The sequence below is a fragment of the Erpetoichthys calabaricus genome, chromosome 2, assembly GCF_900747795.2.
Source record: "Erpetoichthys calabaricus chromosome 2, fErpCal1.3, whole genome shotgun sequence".
In the NCBI taxonomy this organism is placed as follows: Eukaryota; Metazoa; Chordata; class Cladistia; order Polypteriformes; family Polypteridae; genus Erpetoichthys; species Erpetoichthys calabaricus.
Window position 1 is genome coordinate 178,382,493 of NC_041395.2, and position 19,384 is coordinate 178,401,876.

Sequence of the window (19,384 nt, forward strand, 5' to 3'; positions counted from 1 at the left end):
ATAGGTACTTCTTCTAAAACTTATTTGCATCCATTCCCAATGTGAACAATCATAAAATTATAATGGCTGGAGACTTTAATTGTGTTTTAAATCCAGACTTGGATAGGCCTCCTGCCACAGGAGCAATGACATTAACACTGCAAAAACAATTATTTACAGCTTATCAGACCCCTGGAGATTTCTAAACCCAAACTTAAGAACATATTCCTTCTTCTCACCAGTGCATCACTGTTACTCAAGAATTGATTATTTCTTTATAGATAAAAAAATTTTGCCTACGATTAAATCATGTAAGAAAGACATTATTTTCATCTCCGACCACGCCCCTTTGATCATGGAGCTACAATCACTATTCCCCACATACTCATCTTGCAGCTGGCGTCTTAACCCACTTCTGTTAGCGGACAAGAACTGTACAGAATTTAAATCCAAGCAAATGTATTTTGTATTTAGAGACAAATACATCTTCAGAGGTCTTTGTAGGAATACTGTGGGAAACTCTGAAGGCTTTCTTAAGAGAACAGATTATTTCATATCTTTCCCACAAAAATAAATTGGAAACAAAGAAGGTGTCAGAGCTAATCAGTGAAATTACCAGAATAGACCAAGAACATGCCAAATGAGGCACTTCATAGGAAAAGACAGACTCTTCATACAGACAACTAAAGAAACGGAACAACTCATTTTTAAATCAAGACATCATTACTATGAAATCATTGACCATAAAAATATAATGCACACATTTAGAGGCTACTATAAGTCCTTATATTCTACTCTGTTTAAAAAAGACAAGACACAACCTAATGCATTTTTGGATACATTAGATACCACAGCTAGATACTCTTCAGTGCAGAGGAATTGGATAAACTTCTGGCACTATCAGAATCACTAGATGCCATAAACTCACTTCAGAGTGGGAAAGCAGCAGACCCTGATGGCAACCCTGCCAAATTTTATAAAAAAATTCTCAAGTTAGTTCCCCTTTTATTAGCAACATTTACAGAAGCTGGAAACAATAAAAGTCTACCTCAAACTTTTCGCTAAGCATTAATTACAGTCTTCCCTAAGCAAAATAAGGACTTATTACAATGTGCATCATACAGATCAATCTTACTTCTGAATAATGATGTTAAGATACTCTCCAAAGTCCAAGCTAGAAGGATTGAGAATGTCATTCCTTTGGTAATATCACAAGACCAAACTGGAATTATTAAAGGCAGACACTTAGCTTCCAATTTTCGATGCCTGTTTAATGAAATATATTCATCCACAAGGTCTAACACCCCACAGATGATATTATCTTTAGATACAGAAAAAGCAGTTGATATGTTTGAATGGAACTACCTTTTCACTACATTTGGGTTTGGCCCGAACATTTGTGCATGGATCATACTACTGTATACCAGTCCAGAAGCTTCAGTTTGTATTAGCAACATTATTTCAGACTACTTCAAACTAGAACATGGTACTAGACTAGGATGCCCCTTGACACCACTTCTATTTGCAATCGCCATTGAGCCATTTGCTTTTCACTTTTGAAATGCATCAGAGATAAAAGGGATTTTCAGAGAAGGACTTGAACAGAAAATTTCACTATATGTAGATGATCTAGTATTATATATATCAGACCCACAAAATACTGTGCCTGCAGACCTAACAGAATTAACAGAATTTCAAAACATTGCAGGTCTCAGAATTAATTTGAATAAAAGTGTGTTCTTTCCAGTGAACTCTCAAGCACACAATATTTGATTGGACACCTTCCCTTTTATCACCGCAGATCAGTTAAATACCTAGGGGTAAATGTCACAAGTAAGCATAAAGCACTTTATCAGCAAAGTTTTGCTGTCTGCAAGGAAAAATTTAAGCAAGACGTGCATAGATGGTCTACTCTCCGTCTTACTTTAGCTTAGTGGTTCTCAAACTTCTTTAGAATTTCTTGCGTGGCGGTCCCTTTAAAAATTGTTTGATGGCTCATGGACCCTTTTATTAAAAATTAAAAAAAATCAATGTTATTTCAAGAAAATTGGGGGCGCCAAATACTTTGCACAAGGGTGCCACATACCCATTGCGCGGCACTGCATAGGTACAGGCTGCTGTGAATAAAACATTTTTTGACAAACAATTATTTATTCAGAAAATATTACGTACATCTTAGTTATTAAACTTAAGTTAAAATTTTAGCTGGTTTGTTAATTCCGTCTGTGGAGGGATTCTCACTTGATGCAATGGATGTGGAAACTTATTTTTTACCTCTTCTAGATTTTTTTATATTCTTAAAAACGTTTGAGAAGTCAACGAAATAAGGGTGAGGTAGGAACTCCGTCAAGTCTTTAATTTTTTTGGATTGCGCTGTCCTATCTAGCGTTATCGTGATGGAGGAGGACATAATTTAATATTCAACATTCTTTATTCGTCGTCGTTTTTTTAATTAATCATGGTAAAATATTTCAACACCATATTTATCCCATGAGAGAGTATCCCAGAGAGTAACTTCTTCGGAAAAAAGACTGCTTGTACAGGCATTTTAACCTTGTGTATCTTTCTTTTCTTATATTGTGGTACAGTATTCATTTTTCGTTCCGTATCGCAATAAAATTCAGAAATATGTCACGTTCAAGTCATATCAATAAATAAGTACGGGTGTTTACTCTCAGCGGGCGATTGTTTTCCTAGAGTTTGGGTAGTATGAAGTTCCTAAGCTTAAGTATTTTTCCTATTTCTTTTTAGGAACAAAACACTATTTCACAAGAAGAATTTGGATTTTATCTAATTCTATCCACTGTTAGATGTCATTCTGCTTCAATGAGTCCTTAAAATTATATTCAAATCAAAATCAATGGAACGACCAGATCATCGAGACTCTTTTCTTCATTGTCGATTTTTTTAAACCGCCTCTTAGCAATCGCTTTATTTTGAATTGTCTTATTATGAACACTTTTACTTCATTTGCGTTGAGCGGGCAATTTCACCACTTAAAAACACAAAAAATGTAAAATATGTTGTTTGTTGATTATCTGTATCCACCTTTAGCGCTCTTATTTGCTTCTAAAATATACAAAAACTGTTCGAGTGTTTTGATTCTACGAAAGAATGGATAATTTTTGATTATAATAAAAATAATAAGGGCTGGTTTGTGTTGAGCGATAACGGTGAGAAACCAATGTGGTGGCAGCGAATAACGGAACAGTGAATTAGTGGTCGGGTCTAGGTGGTGGGGGTAATGACAGAGCTCAGTCACTTACTTCCCCTCGGATGGTAAAGGTTAATAATTATAAAAATAGTATAAATATGCAATCATTTCTCACCCGCGGACCCCAGTTTCAGAACCGCTGCTTTAGCTGGAAGAATTAACACTGTCAAGATGAACATCCTTCCTAAGCTCCTTTTTCTTATTTCAAAGCATTCCAATATACATCAATAAATAATTTTTTAAGAAGCTAGATTCAATCATAGCCTCATTTATTTGGAATTCGAAACATCCACATATCTAAAGGGCAACCCTACAAAGACCTAAGGCAGAAGGTGGCATGGCTCTCCCTTTCAATTTTATTACTGGCCAGCAAAAATACAAGTTATAAAAACCTGGAAATTGACACAAATAGATGAACATACACAGGCTTGGTCCACAATAGAAATAAAATCCTGCAGTAGTTCTCTATATTCTTTGTTTTGTACCCCAGTAAATACAAGGTATCACCAATATATTAAAAACCCAATTGTGCTTCATGGAATGTTATTTGATTTTAATAAATTCAATAAAATGTTTCAAAAAATAAAATGCACATATGCACACTCCCGCACTCCAATGAACTTTATAAATGAAGATGTCTGATGGCTTGTTTCTCTGCCCAAGTATATGTATGATAATAATGAGAAAGAAATGAACACACATGCGCATTGGCTCCAGCTCCATGGGTGCCCTAGAGCTTGAACACCTCCACAAATTAAAAATATAAAAATACCACAAATGCTACATATATTCATCATGATCTGTTTTTACATAATGTTTAAAAATTCTTTGTTACTTTCTAATTGAAACAGTCTTCTAATTCAACTCACGGGAAGGACAACATTGGTGTGTTAATATTATGTGTTTATAAACCTTCTGTTTAGTCTTCTGTACTTATGGGAAAACTTATCCTCAGGTGCATCACACTTTCCTTTCTTGAACGATTCTGCTATAATGCACAAAACTCCATTATCTAACTTTTATAAGGGTTCATAAATGAATTGGAAAATATGAACAGTATAGAATATTACAGATTAAAAGATGGCACACTGGGAGCAAAATGATAAATTAAATAATACAGTGCATTATTCAGACTTCAGGAACAATAGACAAAAATTAAATAGATTATTTTTGGGGAAAAAATGTGAATATTTTAATTTAACAAAACACTCAAAGTAGACATTTACAGAATAAAATATCAAAATAAATCCACATTTACACACATGTAACCCATTTCGTATAACACAGCTCACATCAGTCCAAGTCATTCAGGTTAAGCCTAGCCTGTGACTCAAGCTTAGAGTTGCTTTATCTTATTGCCATGATTGGATATACTGCATAAAAAAAAATTTGGACATAAGTGTCAGTAGGCTTTGCGTCCTAGGAACCAAGTTACCCAAACTATTCTGTAACATTTCAGTAATTATTTACCGCTCTGAAGCTGAACTTTCTGATTATAAAATAGGTCATTACGATAGCAATTAATGAGAAGAATTCATAATTAATTGCAGAATTATGGTATTTGATGGTTCTGCACGATTTGGCTTAGAACCTAATCAACACATCATCATCATGTAACAGGCTTAAGTTTTGAATTTGGTATTTTTCTGTCCATCCATTTTAGCTGTAGAACACCCTCAAGAAACAGACAGACACACACTCACCTTCGAGGTATCTGTTTTTGGTATCTGGGCACCCTTAAATGTTGAGATCTGTTGAAAACCGGAGATTTTTGATTAATCTAAAGCTTTCACTCCTTCCCTATAGATAATAGGTTATGGTGGGGTAGGGTAGGGTGCAAAGCAAAAAAATGGGGTTTAATTTTACTTGTGATCAGGTTGATTAAATCGCATATCAAGATGTTGAGAAACTAATAGCAGAACTGTGTACTGAGCTGATCAAAACCCCTCATATTAGAGCATGCAGGTCAGGCCATCAATAAGAGCTCAGTGCAATCACACTATGGTTAACCTGGAAGTACATTTGAATGTGTAGATTATTCGGACTAAATTATACCCAGATACAATCTAATAAAAAAACATGATAGTGACAGGTGGAGAGATGGTTTAGAAATTTGCAAAGTAGGCTCTTTCTTATTCATACCTATCTTATGGCACTTTTCTTCTTTTCTTTTTTCATTTATATAGCGCTTTTCTCACTACTCAAAGCGCTCAGCATTTGCAGGTTAAGGGCCTTGCTTAAGGGCCCAACAGAGCAGAGTCCCTTTTTGGCATTTACGGGATTCGAACCGACAACCTTCCGATTGCCAGTGCAGATCCCTAGCCTCAGAGCCACCACTCCGCCCTCACAACGTTTGTGAGAATTTGCAGTTAAATGCACGAGTGACAAGGGTAACTGTACTTTGTGCTAAGTGATTAAAGACAGGCTGAAATTTATAGTTAATTTACCGTATTTACTCGTGTACCACGTTCCCTCGTTTAAGACGCGCACCCTAATTTTTACAAAGAAAATCAGTAAAAAAATTTGTCCCATGTATGATGCGCGTTGTGATTGTATAGGAAGAGTTTAGGGCACGTTTTCTGCGAAATGCCCTTCTTTTTTTGTTGCATAGAGAGAGAGAGAGAGAGAGCCCAAGCAGAAGAAGTAAACATTACAGAAAAAATTTCCTCGTGTATGACGTGCACCTGATTTTGTAATGCTAATTTTCCGGAAAAAATATGCGTGTGGTACACGGGTAAATGCGGTAATCAAAAATGCTACCATATAGGCACAAAATTATTTTTCTTGTGAACTTTGCACAGTGCTGTAAAATATGACAAATGATGGAATTTGTTATTGTATTGTAATAATGAAAAATAGCAGAATTAAATTCAATAAGATGAATTATTTTGTATGAAAGCAATGTGTTCAAATTTAGATAAAAAAATGTTAGTCATAAATTGAGATACATCAAAATACACTTAGAATCAGTTTGTAATTGCATTGATTTGTGCAGTATCTCATGAAGCATCGAAGCAATCTACATACAGTAATTCCTAATAATGAATCACAGTTCACTGATGATATCCATAGTTTAATGAATGCTATCACTAACACATTTTAGATTGGCAATGTGGAAACATAAAGGCAATGTAGGCACAATGTTTCTTTAAATTTTAGAGTGTGTTACTTAATGTTCAATGTTGTTTGTCTGTAGGAGCCTTTGAGAGAGAGAGAGAGAGAGAGAGAGAGAGAGAGATAAATATATGTGTGTGTATTTATATATAAATTAATTTTCCACTATTTTTCATATACTATGCCCAAAATACCTAATCAGACCCAATTTTTTTTTTGTTTTCTTTCCCTCCTGACTTATGTTAAGAGTTTCTTTCTCTCTTTACCTAGGCCTTTGTTGATAACTATCCCCAGTTCAAGAAAATGTCTGGGACAGTGTCGAAGCACGTGACAGTTGTGGGGGAGTTGTCGCGCCTGGTCAGTGAACGAAACCTAATGGAAGTATCAGAGGTAGAACAAGAATTAGCCTGTCAGAATGACCATTCCAGTGCTCACCAGGTATGTTGACATAGACTCTAATGCATCCATCCATCCATCCATTGTCTCCCGCTTATCCGAGGTCGGGTCGCGGGGGCAGCAGCTTGAGCAGAGATGCCCAGACTTCCCTCTCCCCGGCCACTTCTTCTAGCTCTTCCGGGAGAATCCCAAGGCGTTCCCAGGCCAGTCGAGAGACATAGTCCCTCCAGCGTGTCCTGGGTCTTCCCCGGGGCCTCCTCCCGGTTAGACGTGCCCGGAACACCTCACCAGGGAGGCGTCCAGGAGGCATCCTGATCAGATGCCCGAGCCACCTCATCTGACTCCTCTCGATGCGGAGGAGCAGTGGCTCTACTCTGAGCCCCTCCCGGATGCCTGAGCTTCTCACCCTATCTTTAAGGGAAAGCCCAGACACCCTGTGGAGGAAACTCATTTCAGCCGCTTGTATTCGCGATCTCGTTCTTTCGGTCACTACCCATAGCTCATGACCATAGGTGAGGGTAGGAACATAGATCGACTGGTAAATTGAGAGCTTCGCCTTGCGGCTCAGCTCCTTTTTCACCACGACAGACCGATGCAGAGCCCGCATTACTGCGGATGCCACACCGATCCGCCTGTCGATCTCACGCTCCATTCTTCCCTCACTCGTGAACAAGACCCCGAGATACTTGAACTCCTCCACTTGGGGCAGGATCTCGCTACCAACCCTGAGAGGGCACTCCACCCTTTTCCGGCTGAGGACCATGGTCTCGGATTTGGAGGTGCTGATTCTCATCCCAGCCGCTTCACACTCGGCTGCGAACCGATCCAGAGAGAGCTGAAGATCACGGCCTGATGAAGCAAACAGGACAACGTCATCTGCAAAAAGCAGTGACCCAATCCTGAGCCCACCAAACCGGACCCCCTCAACATGCTGGCTGCGCCTAGAAATTCTGTCCATAAAAGTTATGAACAGAATCGGTGACAAAAGGCAGCCCTGGCGGAGTCCAACTCTCACTGGAAACGGGTTCGACTTACTGCCGGCAATGCGGACCAAGCTCTGGCACCGATCGTACAGGGACCGAACAGCCCTTATCAGGGGGGCCGGTACCCCATACTCTCGGAGTACCCCCCACAGGATTCCCCGAGGGACACGGTCGAATGCCTTTTCCAAGTCCACAAAACACATGTAGACTGTTTGGGCAAACTCCCATGCACCCTCCAGGACCCTGCTAACGGTATAGAGCTGGTCCACTGTTCCGCGACCAGGACGAAAACCACACTGTTCCTCCTGAATCCGAGGCTTGACTATCCGACGGACCCTCCTCTCCAGGACCCCTGAATAGACTTTCCCAGGGAGGCTGAGGAGTGTGATCCCTCTGTAGTTGGAACACACCCTCCGATCCCCCTTCTTAAAGAGGGGGACCACCACCCCGGTCCTGCCAATCCAGAGGCACTGTCCCTGATGTCCATGCGATGTTGCAGAGGCGTGTCAGCCAAGACAGTCCTACAACATCCAGAGCTTTGAGGAACTCCGGGCGTATCTCATCCACCCCCGGGGCCCTGCCACCAAAGAGTTTTTTGACCACCTCGGTGACCTCAGTCCCAGAGATGGGGGAGCCCACCTCTGAGTCCCCAGGCTCTGCTTCCTCATTGGAAGGCATGTTAATGGGATTGAGGAGGTCTTCGAAGTACTCCCCCCACCGACCCACAATGTCCCGAGTCGAGGTCAGCAGCGCACCATCCCCACCATATACAGTGTTGACACTGCACTGCTTCCCCTTCCTGAGACGCCGGATGGTGGACCAGAATCTCCTCGAAGCCGTCCGAAAGTCGTTCTCCATGGCCTCCCCAAATTCCTCCCACGCCCGAGTTTTTGCCTCAGCAACCACCAAAGCCGCATTCCGCTTGGCCTGCCGGTACCTATCAGCTGCCTCCAGGGTCCCACAGGACAAAAGGGTCCTGTAGGACTCCTTCTTCAGCTTGACGGCATCCTTCACCGCCGGTGTCCACCAACGGGTTCGGGGATTGCCGCCACGACAGGCACCGACCACCTTACGGCCACAGCTCCGGTCAGCTGCCTCAACAATAGAGGCATGGAACATGGCCCATTCGGACTCAATGTCCCCCACCTCCCTCGGGATGTGGTCGAAGTTCTGCCGGAGGTGGGAGTTGAAGCTACTTCTGACAGGGGGCTCTGCCAGACGTTCCCAGCAGACCCTCACAACATGTTTGGGCCTACCACGCCTGACCGGACTCTAATGCAACAGTACATTTTTATCCTTCAGTCTAAACAATACAACATTCCTTGACATAGGATTAATAAAATCAATCAATTTAAAAATATATAAACACCATAGCATTACTCTTACTCTGAAATGAACCATTGAGCTTTAAGTAAAACAAAAATGAACATCATTTTAATTCCTTTTAGAAAGACTTTTGATTTGATTTCTTTTTGTATTTTCCTTCAATTTACAAATTAGGAAACAAATTTTAAAATTAGGCAGGTGACATGCTGTGTGAGTAGCTATTCTACGTTATACTTGATATTTTTAACAAAAATATTTTTGACTTTCTTTTAAAATAGAACAAGAAATTCCTTCAGACAAGCAAGGCTTATGTGTAAATTTAAATACATCCTACACTTTCTGTTTAAACATTAATAAAACTGAATTTTCTGTATTGATGTAGTGTGTTTGTAATTATCTGGCATACATTACATAATAATCATTTTTGATGTTTTGTTTGGTTTCATTACATTAATTTCATTTTTATGTCAGTCTGTACTATATTACAATGTAAGAATGATGCTTATGTTGAGTGTGTTTTAAAATCAAACTTCTAGCGCCTTAGCCTTTCTACCAGATGGAGATGTATGTGTGTTTTAAGGTGCAGCAGTAGCTGGATTTTAAAGTAGTAATTAGGTTTCAATTGAAAATGTTTCACTAAAACAGTGTATTCTAGAAAAGAAGAAAAAATAGCAGTTTTTGTTGAAATATCCCTGGCCGTTCCAGTGTTTTGTACTGTAACATTATACTGAGAAGTTACACAAAGGAAGCTTCTCTTAGCTAATGTGGATGTCCACAAACTAAGCACCAATTATGTAAGTACTGAGTTTGCCAAAATATTATTATCTAATGCAAATCTTCATTGTTTGTATATAATGTTGACATTACACTGTTTGGATACTGGTGTCATCATTTTTCTTTGGTAAAGGAGTTACTGTGCATTTGAAATGTATTTGCTGTTGGCAGTATTTGGATTTGCATCTTAATCTAATTTAGATTAGGTCACCTCACGTTACCAGATTAGATGTTGCACAAGGAGGTCTTATAGTTGAGGATTGTACTTTTAAAGAAGGATCCACACTGGTGTCTTTAGAGATTTTCTCAAGTGTCATTATGACTTTGTGCATTGTCTGGTACTTGTTTACTTATTTGCGGTGCCATGTGTGTAAGTGTAAGGATATCAGGGACGGGTAGTCTGTTGGCGATCATTCCCTGAATTATAGATATAGAAGGATTGAGCATGAATCCGGTTGCAGCCTCCAAAAAACCTTTTAAGTTCTTTATGGCAGTGTGATGTGTCACCTTCTTTTCACTTTTTGGGTCATTATGAACATCCAGATTACATTCTAACTACAGATTAGTAACTATAGTGCACTGTGTTGTGCAGATAAACATGAGTGAACACTGCAGATGCACTTTATTGGCAGGTGTAAATATATATTGTATGAAGATATAATATATATATATATTTATATATATATATATTTATATATATATATATATATATTTATATATATATATATATATATATATATATATATATATATTTACTAGCAAAATACCCGCGCTTCGCAGCGGAGAAGTAGTGTGTTAAAGAGGTTATGAAAAAAAAAAAGGAAACATTTTAAAAATAACGTAACATGATTGTCAATGTAATTGTGTTGTCATTGTTATGAGTGTTGCTGTCTTTTTTATATATATATATATATATATATATATATATATATATATAATATATATATATAATATACACACACAGACACACATAAACATATATCTACATATACATACGTATATACACATATACACATCCACATAAACATATATATATCGTTTTTTTTCTTTGTTCAGTAATATTTCAGTAAACCCGGAGCTTGTCAGTTCAAATCCTGGTACTGACACCACTGTGTGACCCTGAGGAAGTCACTTCACCTGCCTGTGCTGCAAAAAACAAAAGTAATGTAACAAATTGTACCTCAGATGTTGTAAGTTGCTGGAATAAAGGCATAAGTAAAATAGATAAATATGTATTATACACATAGGAACTATTCATTTATTTTCAGTTAAGTCATCTGCAGCAAACTTTTATAAATGAGGGTTTCTGATTTTTAGATAGTGCAAACTGTTTCTTCTTCATTGACGTTTTCTCTTGGAGAGCTTTTTTCATTTCATTGAAAATGAAAGCAGCAGCTGCCAAAATATGTAGCTTTCTTATTAATTTTTCAACATTGTGTAAAATAAATGTATAAAGTAACATAAAAGCTTTAAATACTGGTTATCCTTTTACACTAAAATATTACTAAAGAGATACAAAAAAAGTAAAATGGATATGTTCTTTTTCTTTAAGGAGATTAAATATTACTGAAGAAAGAAAAAAAAAAATTAAACAGCCAAATGGGGCTATGCATACGAACTTAAAAGGTTTAAATAAAACAGAAATATATAATTTATTTTTACTTGCTTAACTTGTGGAGGGTGTATCCTGTAGCAAAGCCCTAACTTTTTTCGTGAAAGCCCGTTTCAGTCAACAAGTCTTAAAAAAACGTGTAAAGATATTGACAATAAGCTAAGTCATCTGCAGCAAAGTTTTATAAATGAGGGTTTCTCCTTTTTAGATAGTGCAAACTGTTTCTTCTTCATTGACGTTTTGTCTTGGAGAGCTTTTTTCATTTCATTGAAAATGAAAGCAGCAGCTGCCAAAATATGTAGCTTTCTTATTAATTTTTCAACATTGTGTAAAATAAATGTATAAAGTAACATAAAAGCTTTAAATACTGGTTATCCTTTTACACTAAAATATTACTAAAGAGATACAAAAAAAGTAAAATGGATATGTTCTTTTTCTTTAAGGAGATTAAATATTACTGAAGAAAAAAAAAAAAAAATTAAACAGCCAAATGGGGCTATGCATACGAACTTAAAAGGTTTAAATAAAACAGAAATATATTATTTATTTTTACTTGCTTAACTTGTGGAGGGTGTATCCTGTAGCAAAGCCCTAACTTTTTTCGTGAAAGCCCGTTTCAGTAAATAAGTGTTAAAAACAGGTGTAAAGATATTGACAATAAGCTACACAAACCCAGGAAGACATGGAATCGTTTAAATCAAGTATCATTACATCTTCCTTTCTTAAAGAGAAGTAAGGCAGTACTTATAAGCTTACATATTTATATATAGACATACATATATATATACACATATATCTGAAGCCGTGCAAGCACACTCTTGAGAATGCAACGTATAGTTGTACAGAAGAAAAGCAATCTTGCCTCAAATGAATGGCAACCTTTTGTAGGTCTATGAACTTAATTTAAACTTTAGGTTTACACGGTGCTTTCTTTCCGAAGTACCTGCACTCATGAATATGTCTGTATGTGTCAGTCGGTCAAATCCACGCGCTTCGCACCGGCGAAGTACCGCTTTTAAATTTTTATTAAGAAGAAAAGAAAACCTTTTAAAATTGAGGGAAAATATACTAATAACAGTTTGTTAAGGATCTGTTTTTTTGTGAAGCTGCGTTTACTCGAGTGATCACTTCGACCTGACTTGGTGGCCAAGTATAAGCGTTACCTCGTAGGTAACCACCCATACAATCAGATTGTGAATCAGACTACGAATGCCGTGAATGTAATTACACACTCACTGCACTTGCTTACGGTAATCGAACCTCGGACGTCAGCGCTAGAGGGGCTTAGCAGCGGTGAAGTATTGCTTTTAAATTTTAATTAAGAACAAAAGAAAATCTCAGAGCTTCGATTCCCGAAAGGGAGTGAAGTGAGTGTCCGGTTAACCACCAGGTAAAGCTTATGGTTGGACAGCAAGTGACGTAACATCAGCCACGGTGCCTTCAGTTTTGAGAAGCAGATCATAGAATGATTGAAAATAGTTTTGCATTTACCTTTTTAGTAAAAGGCGAGCTTTTATGCCTGAGAAATCACCCCGTAAAAGCACACGTTTAATTGCACATGTGTTAATATGTATGGTTACACAGTATTAAAAGACAATGAAGAACGTGATTTACCTTTCTTCCCGCGTTTGATAAAAGGCGAGCTTTTAAACCTGAGAAATCACCCCGTAAATGCACACGTTTAATTGCACGTGTTAATATGTATGCTTACACAGTATTAAAAGACACTCAAAAATTAACGTCATTTACCATCAGCCACGGTGCCTTCAGTTGTGAGAAGCAGATCATAGAATGATTGAAAATAGTTTTGCATTTACCTTTTTAGTAAAAGGCGAGCTTTTAAGCCTGAGAAATCACCCCGTAAATGCACACGTTTAATTGCACATGTGTAAATATGTATGGTTACACAGTATTAAAAGACAGTGAACAACGTCAGTTACCTTTGTTCCCGCGTTTGATAAAAGGCGAGCTTTTAAGCCTGAGAAATCACCCCGTAAATGCACACGTTTAATTGCACATGTGTTAATATGTATGCTTACACAGTATTAAGACACTCAACAAGTACACAGTATTAAAAGACAGTCAACAATTAACGTCATTTACCTTCGTTCCCGCGTTTGACTTGTGCTGTAAATCTCTTCCTCGTTTTCAGTTCACGTGATTACGTAGGAGGCGTAAGACGTGATGACGCGATATGTGACTCCGCCTCCTCCATTAGAGTATATGGACAAAAAACAGGTTCCAGTTATGACCATTACACGTAGAATTTCGAAATGAAACCTGCCTAACTTTTGTAAGTAAGCTGTAAGGAATGAGCCTGCCAAATTTCAGCCTTCTAACTACACGGGAAGTTGGAGAATTAGTGATGAGTGAGTCAGTCAAACAGGTTCCAGTTATGACCATTACGCGTAGAATTTTGAAATAAAACCTGCCTAACTTTTGTAAGTAAGCTGTAAGGAATGAGCCTGGCAAATTTCAGACTTCTACCTACACGGGAAGTTGGAGAATTAGTGATGAGTGAGTCAGTGAGGGCTTTGCCTTTTATTAGTATAGATATATATATATATTTATATATTTATTTATTTATATATATTTATATACAGTGGAACCTCGAGATACGATCACCTCTGTATACTAGAAATTCAAAATACGAGGAAAGTATGAGCGAAAAATTCAGATCTAAATACGAGCATTGGCTCGCGTAACGAGCCACGAGCCAGGCTGTGGGTATAGCTCGCGGCTTAGCAAGGGGGCGTGGTAGCAGTTGCGAGCCGCGATCTGCGGTGTCTGTGTTTCTCACTTAAGTGCACAGGTGGGAAACTGCCCACATCCATGATTGTTCCTGTGGCTGATGGGCTGCAGCTGCTATGTCCTCCCCGCATATATAGAGAAGCGCGAGCCGGTTAAGGGGGAGAAAAAGTAAAAGGAGAGAGAGAGAGAGGGAGGGGGGGGGGGGGGGGTTGGGGCAGGCAGGCGTGCGTGCGGGTGAGTGAGTGCAGGCTCGCGTGTAGCTGAACAGTGAGCTGAACAGGCGAGCCAAACAGCTGAAGCAGGACGGTGTAGAGAAGGTCAGCTGCATTAAGAGTGTCTCGCCTGTTGCAGAGCCCGCAGGTGAGACACTAACAGAGAAGAAGCACCGGGGATTGTCATCTGTTTTTTAAAGACGGCATCCTTTTGACGTTTTAACCTCGTGTTAAAGGATTGTTATTCTTGTGTATTTTAAACCTCCACTTCACAACTGTTTTAAGGATTATTTATTTAAAGATTTATTGAATGCTCTACTGCACTTTGGACACCTGTTTTGATTCTTTTAATAATCAGTTATATTATTTACCAGTGTTATTTATTAAAGGTAGACTACAGTATATATAATTTATCAGTGTTATTTGTTAGGAAAATTGATTTTTTATGTTAATATATTTGGGGTGCAGAACGGATTAACTGGATTTCCATTATTTTCAATGGGGAAGTTTGTTCTAGATACGAGAAATTCGCTATACAAGCTCAGTTCTGGAACGAATTAAACTCGTATCTAGAGGTTACACTGTATATATTTATATATTTATATACAGGGTGGCCCACGAAAAAGTAGCCCGCGTTACTATAGTATTACTATAGTAACAATATGATGCCTCCTTTGACGCCCCCCAGACTAACAGGACCCAGGGGCAGGGAAGCGTGACGTAAGCCGCCAACGCGGCCTCCCCCAATAAACTCGGTGGAAGGGTTGGGTTGACAAGGTGCTACTTTTTCGTTTATATTTATATATATATATATATATATATATATATTTATATATATATATATATATATATATATATATTTATATTTATATTTATATATATATATATTTATATTTATATATATATATATTTATATTTATATATATATATATATATATTTATATATATATATATATATTTATATATATATATATTTATATATATATATATATATATTTATATTTATATATATATATATATATATATATATATATTTATATTTATATATATATATATATATTTATATTTATATATATATATATATATATATATTTATATTTATATATATATATATATATATTTATATTTATATTTATTTATATATATATATATATATATATATATATATATATATATATATATATATATTTATATATATATATATATATTTATATATATATATATATATATATATATATATATATATATATATATATATATATATATATATATATATATATATATATATATATATATATATATATATATATATATATATTATATTTTTTATATTATATAGCATAGTTTACTGTGAAATAATGCAAAGAGTATGCAACACGTGTTTTGCCCTTATTTGGGCTCATTAGGCGTACACACTCACTGCACCCCTCTCGGGGATCGAACGTCAGAGGTGAAGCCTTTTTATGTTGCACCACGGCGTGTGGTTCGTTTATTTGACAGCCTGGAGATCGGGGTAATTACATTCATAGCATTCGTAGTCTGAATCACAGTCTGATTGTATGGTGGTTACTTACCAGGTAACCCTTGTGGTTGGTCTGCAAGTCGGCAAACATCCGCCACGGTGCCCTCTCAGTTGCGAGAAGCAGATCATAGAATGTATATGTGAAATGTACATTAATGTTTGTCTTTGAGAAAACTAATGATCACTGCTGACCTTATGTAACATGTTTTGAATTTTGGTGAAGTGATCTGTTTTAAAAAAAATTCAAAGGGATGAGTCTTGATTTGCTTTAGTGAAACGGTATTTTTCATTCATGTGAATTGTGGTCCTGCTTGATTTGAGAAATTCTATATTGCATTGTATTTTGAGGTTTATCAAGTATGTTATATTTATTAAAATGAGTAACATTCTAAGCCGTTTACATGGTAAAGTTGGTACGTAAGAATATATTTAGTTAAACTGATTGTAACGTTACAGTTTTAAGTGCTGAATGTAATGCTGGTCCTTGGAGTTCATAGTATTGTAGGGACCTTGAATGAGAGCATTTCACAACTTGCTGTGTTGTGGCCCAATTGCTTAAATATTTAGAGCATACTGCAGTGCCAGGTTTTAATCTTTACCTTCTGTATGTCACAAGGTGAGACGAGTGTAGGATCATCTTAAATTGACGAGTGTAGGATCATCTTAAATTTGTTTACTTTTGGAATAATGTTATTGAGAATATTAATCCAGACAAATTACACTGAATACCTCTGAAAGAACTGAATGTGAAAATACAAATATAATAATCTGATCAAGATTTGAACTTCTGTAAAAATGTAACTATTCATACAGATGATTATGAGCACAATTTACAATTGTAGTTTTGCAACAGCTCTGTTCAAATCTTTAGGCAGAATTGGAAGATGAGGAATATTCTGGTAATTTAGCAGTTCTGAGGGACTTTCTACTTTGTAGACTGGAATAAGAACACTTCTATTCCAATTTTCCGGGGTTCTCAACCATTCAACTCTAGAACCTTCTGCTTCATTTAACATTTTTCACACGACTTCAGCTCAGTGAACTGTTTCACCTATCTTTGTCTTCTTCAGTACTGTTGTCATTGTCATTGGTGATGATGATGAAGACAGAGTTGTTTTTATTAGTAGTGATATGGCAGGAATAATAGTTTAGTTTATTGTAGAGAGCCTTACGTTTTTTTTCTTATAGTTTTTTTCAGTTTATGTAATTAAACGTGTTTATAGACATGATAGTTGGTCAGTGTACATTTGTTTTTAGCTTTCTTTGTGATTTTTATGAACTTATTAGCAGTTTTGAGATATAAGAGAGTAGACATTTTATTCATTTTATTATTATTATAAGGGATTTAAATGTATCTGTATCTGAATTGTCTTGCATTGTAGAAATCAAAACAACTGTTTTCTTTGAAATTAAAGAAAAATTTAGTAAACCTTAGTAATATCTAACCTTTAACTGAATTAAATTTTATCCATCCATCCATCCATTGTCCAACCCGCTGAATCCGAACACAGGGTCACGGGGGTCTGCTGGAGCCAATCCCAGCCAACACAGGGCACAAGGCAGGAACCAATCCTGGGCAGGGTGCCAACCCACCACAGGACACACACAAACACACCCACACACCAAGCACACACTAGGGCCAATTTAGAATCGTCAGTCCACCTAACCTGCATGTCTTTGGACTGTGGGAGGAAACTGGAGCGCCTGGAGGAAACCCACGCAGACACGGGGAGAACATGCAAACTCCACGCAGGGAGGACCCGGGAAGCGAACCCAGGTCCCCAGGTCTCCCAACTGCTAGGCAACAGCGCTACCCACTGCGCCACCGTGCCGCCGAATTAAATTTTATTCTGAGAAAAAATAATTCCTTATCAAGAAATCAATATTTTTTAACAAAACCACACATACCACGATTATTGGCACCATTGCATTTAATACTTTGTACAGCCTTTCTTTGTCAATAAAAGAGCACTTACTGTTCTCCAACATGTTTAAATGTTGTATATTATAGAGTAGAGAATCTGAGACCATTACTCTTCACAGAACCTCTCCAAATCATCCAGGGTCTTAGGTCCTTCCTTTTGCACTCTCCTCTTCAGCTCCTCTCACAGATGACTGAGAGAGCCATGGCAGAAGCTTGATTTTTTGTTCCTTTAACTATTTTTGTTGGTTTTATGTTGATTTGGACATAACGTTTTTGATCATTGTCCTCCTAGAAGATCTAACTACAATCACATTATAGTTTCTTGCCAGAGACAGACATATTTAAATATTTAAAATCTCGTGGCATTTTGTGGAGTCCATGATGCCATGTACCTTAATAAGGTGCCCAGGGCCTTTAGAGGATAACAGACCCACAATATGACAGAACGTCCACCATACTTGACAGTGAGTATCAGGTACTTTTTGGTATAGCCATCCTTCTCTTTGTACCAAATCCACCTTCTTGTTTATTGCCGAAAAGCTCAATTTTCATTTTGTCTCACCATAGAATATGGTCCAAATCAAAGTTTCAGTAGTGTTTAACATATACCAGGGGCGCCTCCTATGTAAACGGTGCATACGCATAAAAATGTTGTGTATGCTCATTTCCATGCTCACTTTCAGATGTATAAAAACTGAACTTGGTGTACAGCCACGCACATTTTCATGGCAGGTTCCACCCTTGCATACGCACTTTTCTGCTTGGTTTTGCAAACTGGCGGCACCCAGCGTCAAAGCAGTGCTACTGTTTCTGTGGCTGTGATGTAGGTTTTATCAAATACACTGAAATTAATTGCATATCATTTACAAATTTTATTTACTCTATTTGTAATGATTCTGTAACAATATAATGGTGCTCGGAATGGCCAAACTATTCCAACTACCATGGCTAATTTCGCGTTGTTGGAAGACATCGCAAATGGAAAAATTAGAAGAGAGCGTGTATTTACAGATGATGATGATTGGCTTCTAAGTAGATTTCAGTTTCCAAGAGCTATTCTCTTGGATCTGTTTGCTGAACTGGCATTTGCTTTACAAAGGCAGACTTTGAGGAATTGTGCTCTACCTGCTCCTTTGCAGGTTCTGTCCACTCTTGGGTTTTTAACCACAGGAGCTTTTCAATGTGAATTTCCTGACTGATCATTTAATTCAAAATTAATCACTGAGTCGGACGATGCCAGCTGTATAGGATGGTATTATCCACTTATCATCCAGATAGATAAGACTTCCTTACACTGTGGTTGAACTGGCAAGCATAAAAGCACAATTTGCAGCAACGTCCAGTTTTTCAAATGTAATCAGAGTGGTCAAATGCATGCACATTGCTATTGCAATGAAGCCAGACAACTTACTGTACATCTGCCAGGGATGAATCATTAAGTCGTATATAATCATTAAGTCATATATATCTGGAAAACCTATAAATAAGGCAACTCCGTATAGTCACAGGTGCTTTTTCCAACTAGTCTCAAAAAGCAATTAGTCCTTTTAAGATTAGCGAGTCACCTCAAAGTAAAG

General features: G+C 37.3%; 1 protein-coding gene across 1 annotated transcript in view; it reads left to right on the forward strand.

Moving 5' to 3' along the window:
- The window catches only part of vps45 (vacuolar protein sorting 45 homolog), a 218,032-nt gene that overhangs the window by 60,898 nt on the left and 137,750 nt on the right, over window positions 1–19,384 (forward strand). The window contains exon 10 of the mRNA XM_051923650.1: window positions 6,578–6,745. Within this exon, the coding sequence (XP_051779610.1) occupies window positions 6,578–6,745 (168 nt within the window). The remainder of the gene's footprint in view (window positions 1–6,577; window positions 6,746–19,384) is intronic.